The 3018-nt window shown below is 36.0% G+C and overlaps 1 protein-coding gene across 1 annotated transcript in view; it reads right to left on the bottom strand.

The window, feature by feature from the left end:
- Window positions 1-2221: 2221 nt before the first annotated feature.
- The window catches only part of LOC101862286 (gastrula zinc finger protein XlCGF26.1), a 3064-nt gene continuing 2267 nt past the window's right edge, over window positions 2222-3018 (bottom strand). Inside the window, exon 2 of the mRNA XM_013085257.1 lies at window positions 2222-2765. Within this exon, the coding sequence (XP_012940711.1) occupies window positions 2222-2765 (544 nt within the window). The remainder of the gene's footprint in view (window positions 2766-3018) is intronic.

The raw sequence follows: 3018 nt of genomic DNA, 5'->3' as shown, positions 1-3018 counted from the left end.
ATATATATATATATATTGACAGTGTCTAACACAAACAGGCCAAATCCATGCAAGCTCATTTTTTTTCAGAAGAAATGAAAAACTACGTCAGAAAAGTAAACGTAAATGCTGAGTCATCAGGTTTTGTGAACACATACATGTGTAGGAAAGATAAGAATTAAAAAGTATTTTGTCAATGTCCGACTCATTGCATCAACATTTATTTCCAGAAAACTGTTTAAAAAAATGTAATATCTTTTTTAATATCTATCAAAATTTCTCAAAATTTTGCGTAGGGAATTCTTTTTACATCTTACAATATCGTAAATAGAGCTTTAGTTGTGAGCAAATATAATTTAACACCAAAAAAGTAATTGACCTAATTATTGGCGGGTTCATGGCTGGAATCAGACACTGACAATTCAACTGAACTAGATGTTAGTACACCTTATGAAAGATCTTCTCGAACTGGAAACAAAGCTGGGTTGTTTTTTTTAAGAAGTACCGGTAATTTAAAAAATATAGAAAATAGCCCGTTTGTGCTTGACACAATCAATATTATTGATAATGATATGCTATCCCAAGTGGGAATCTAAACCACTTTTTTAGTGAGCATAACCATTATATCATTAAAACAAGAACTTAACCCTACCCGTATGTCGTGTTTTACTATCGTATCCGTACGACATGGGGAACTCTGTGCCACCACTTTCTAAAGAAAAAATTTACTCGTTAATCCGATCCGTACGCTTTGCATAGCAGCCTGTCAAAATGATTGTTTGAAAAACACTCTAAGTTTCACAAAGATCTTCGTACTAGAAGTATTCTAAAAAGTGAAGAATACAACCCCGAGGGTACAAAATTACCCCAGAGCGTACGGATAGGGTTAAATTGTTAAAATCATTCTATGAAGTTTAAAGAAAAATAAAGAAAATCAGAACCATGACTTGGTCACTCAGTACAATTATTCCATTCAAAACTATGAAGGAAGTAACAAAACTATATCTTGACCTGATTTTACAAACTTGTTGAGATCAATAAATAATCTAATGAACTTGTTGAGATCAATATATAATAAATAATCTAATACACTTGTTAGACATCAATAAATAAAATTTTTAAATAAATAGAAGTTCAACAAAAAATCTAGAAGACCTGTCTGTCCCTGTCAGATTATGCGATTGTGCGGCCGCGTTTTTTCACGTAATTTTGCCACATTTGCATAATTTTGGATTACCCGCGTTTTTTCACGTTTTTTTATTTCATTTTCCACAAAACAATTATTTAACGCCTCGCCATGTGACTAAAGGGAAGTAATCACAGCAATAAGTCTCATTTAAGTGACAAGTTGGTCATATCCCTTGTTAGAAAATCTTAGTTATTGGTTATGGGTTAGGGATTTTGTTCCTTGAGCATGTTCAATTTTTCAATCCATCAAAAGTTGTTTTCACGACTGCTGATGTTTCATGTCTGACAGGTGTCCTTGGTTTTAGAGATGTGCCAGCATCAGAAGTCTAGATGTCTTTTTTCTTCTTTTTTTTCATATTTTTCTTTCCTCTAGATCTACAGCTGAAAGTTATAGAGATTATATTTTTTGATTGCTTTTTTTCTGACTGATGTGTACTGTTTTCTTTCCAAATACACAACAAATTACTGATACTGATATGTTCTGTTTTCAAATTTTCCGTTCATAAAACATGAAAATTCTTGTTGAAAAAGTGCAAAACATGTCGCGAATGGCATTACGGCAACTTGCATAATTTTTTTCATAATTTTGCATTTTTCTTGCATAATTTGGCCATCTAAATTTGTATAATTCTGGGGGGACAGACCTGTTGAAGATCAATAAATAATCTAAAAAAATAACTTGAAGATCCAAAAAATAATCTTTAAAAAAAAATTGCAGAACATTTTTTTAAACAATCTAAAATATTTGTTGAAGATCACTAAATAATCTTTGCACAAAATTACAGCAGTTTAAAACAAAATAAAACTCAAAACACATATTAATTAAAGATCAATAAATTATCTAAAAAATTTGTTGAAGACTGAAGATCAATAAATAACTAATAAAAAAAAATTTGAAAAAGATCAACAAAAACCGGTCATCTAGAAACCTGAGTGAGATCGATAAATAATTATCTAAACAACCTGTGACTGTAACTGTAAGAGATCATTTTTACGCTGAACATGTAACTGAAAGAAAAAGGCAACCCCCCCTCCCTCTCCCTAGTGAGTATACCTACGTCACCGGCAAGTTGTGGGCAGCAAGTGGCTGTCCTCCCGCTCCCCCTCCCGCTCCCGCTCCCCTTCCCGCTCCCCCTCCAGCTCCAGCTCCCCCTCCCCCTCCTCCCAAGTGAGTCTTCTGATGCGAGGTGAGCCGCCACCGCATGGTGAAACCTTTATTACACACAGTGCACACAAAGGGCCGCAGATCCGAGTGCGTCAGCCGATGACCCCTGAGGTGCGACCTCTGCCGGAACGTCTTCCCGCAGATGTCGCAAGCGTGCGGCCGGTCCCGCGTGTGCGTGAGCTCGTGCTCCCGCCGGTCTCGGTCTGCGGCGAAGCGTTTGTCGCACTGCTGACACTGGAACAGCTTGACGCCCGTGTGGCGCTGCAGGTGCTTGGTGAGGTTGCGCTTCTGGTTGAAGTCCTTGCCGCACACCGCGCACACATAGAGGCGCTCCGCCGTGTGGGTTTTGCTGTGCACCGTCCGCTCGCTCTTGCTGCTGAACGTTTTCCCGCACACCTCGCAGGCAAACAGCTTCAGGCCCGAGTGTCGCACCCTGCAGGAAGAAGTAATAATGATAATAATAATAATGATAGTGATAGTAATAATAATCATAAAAATAATCATCATCATAATTATAGTGATAATAATAATAATGATAGTGATAGTAATAATAATGATAGTAATAATAATAATAATAATAACAATCATAATTATAGTGATAGTAATAATAATGATAGTAATAATAATAATAATGATAGTAATAATAATAATAATGATGATAGTAGTAGTAATAATGAAGATAATAA

The sequence above is a fragment of the Aplysia californica genome, unplaced genomic scaffold (genome assembly GCF_000002075.1).
Source record: "Aplysia californica isolate F4 #8 unplaced genomic scaffold, AplCal3.0 scaffold00360, whole genome shotgun sequence".
Classification (NCBI taxonomy): domain Eukaryota; kingdom Metazoa; phylum Mollusca; class Gastropoda; order Aplysiida; family Aplysiidae; genus Aplysia; species Aplysia californica.
Note: the sequence above shows the minus strand (reverse complement) of the source record. Positions and strands in the feature narration are given on the sequence as shown.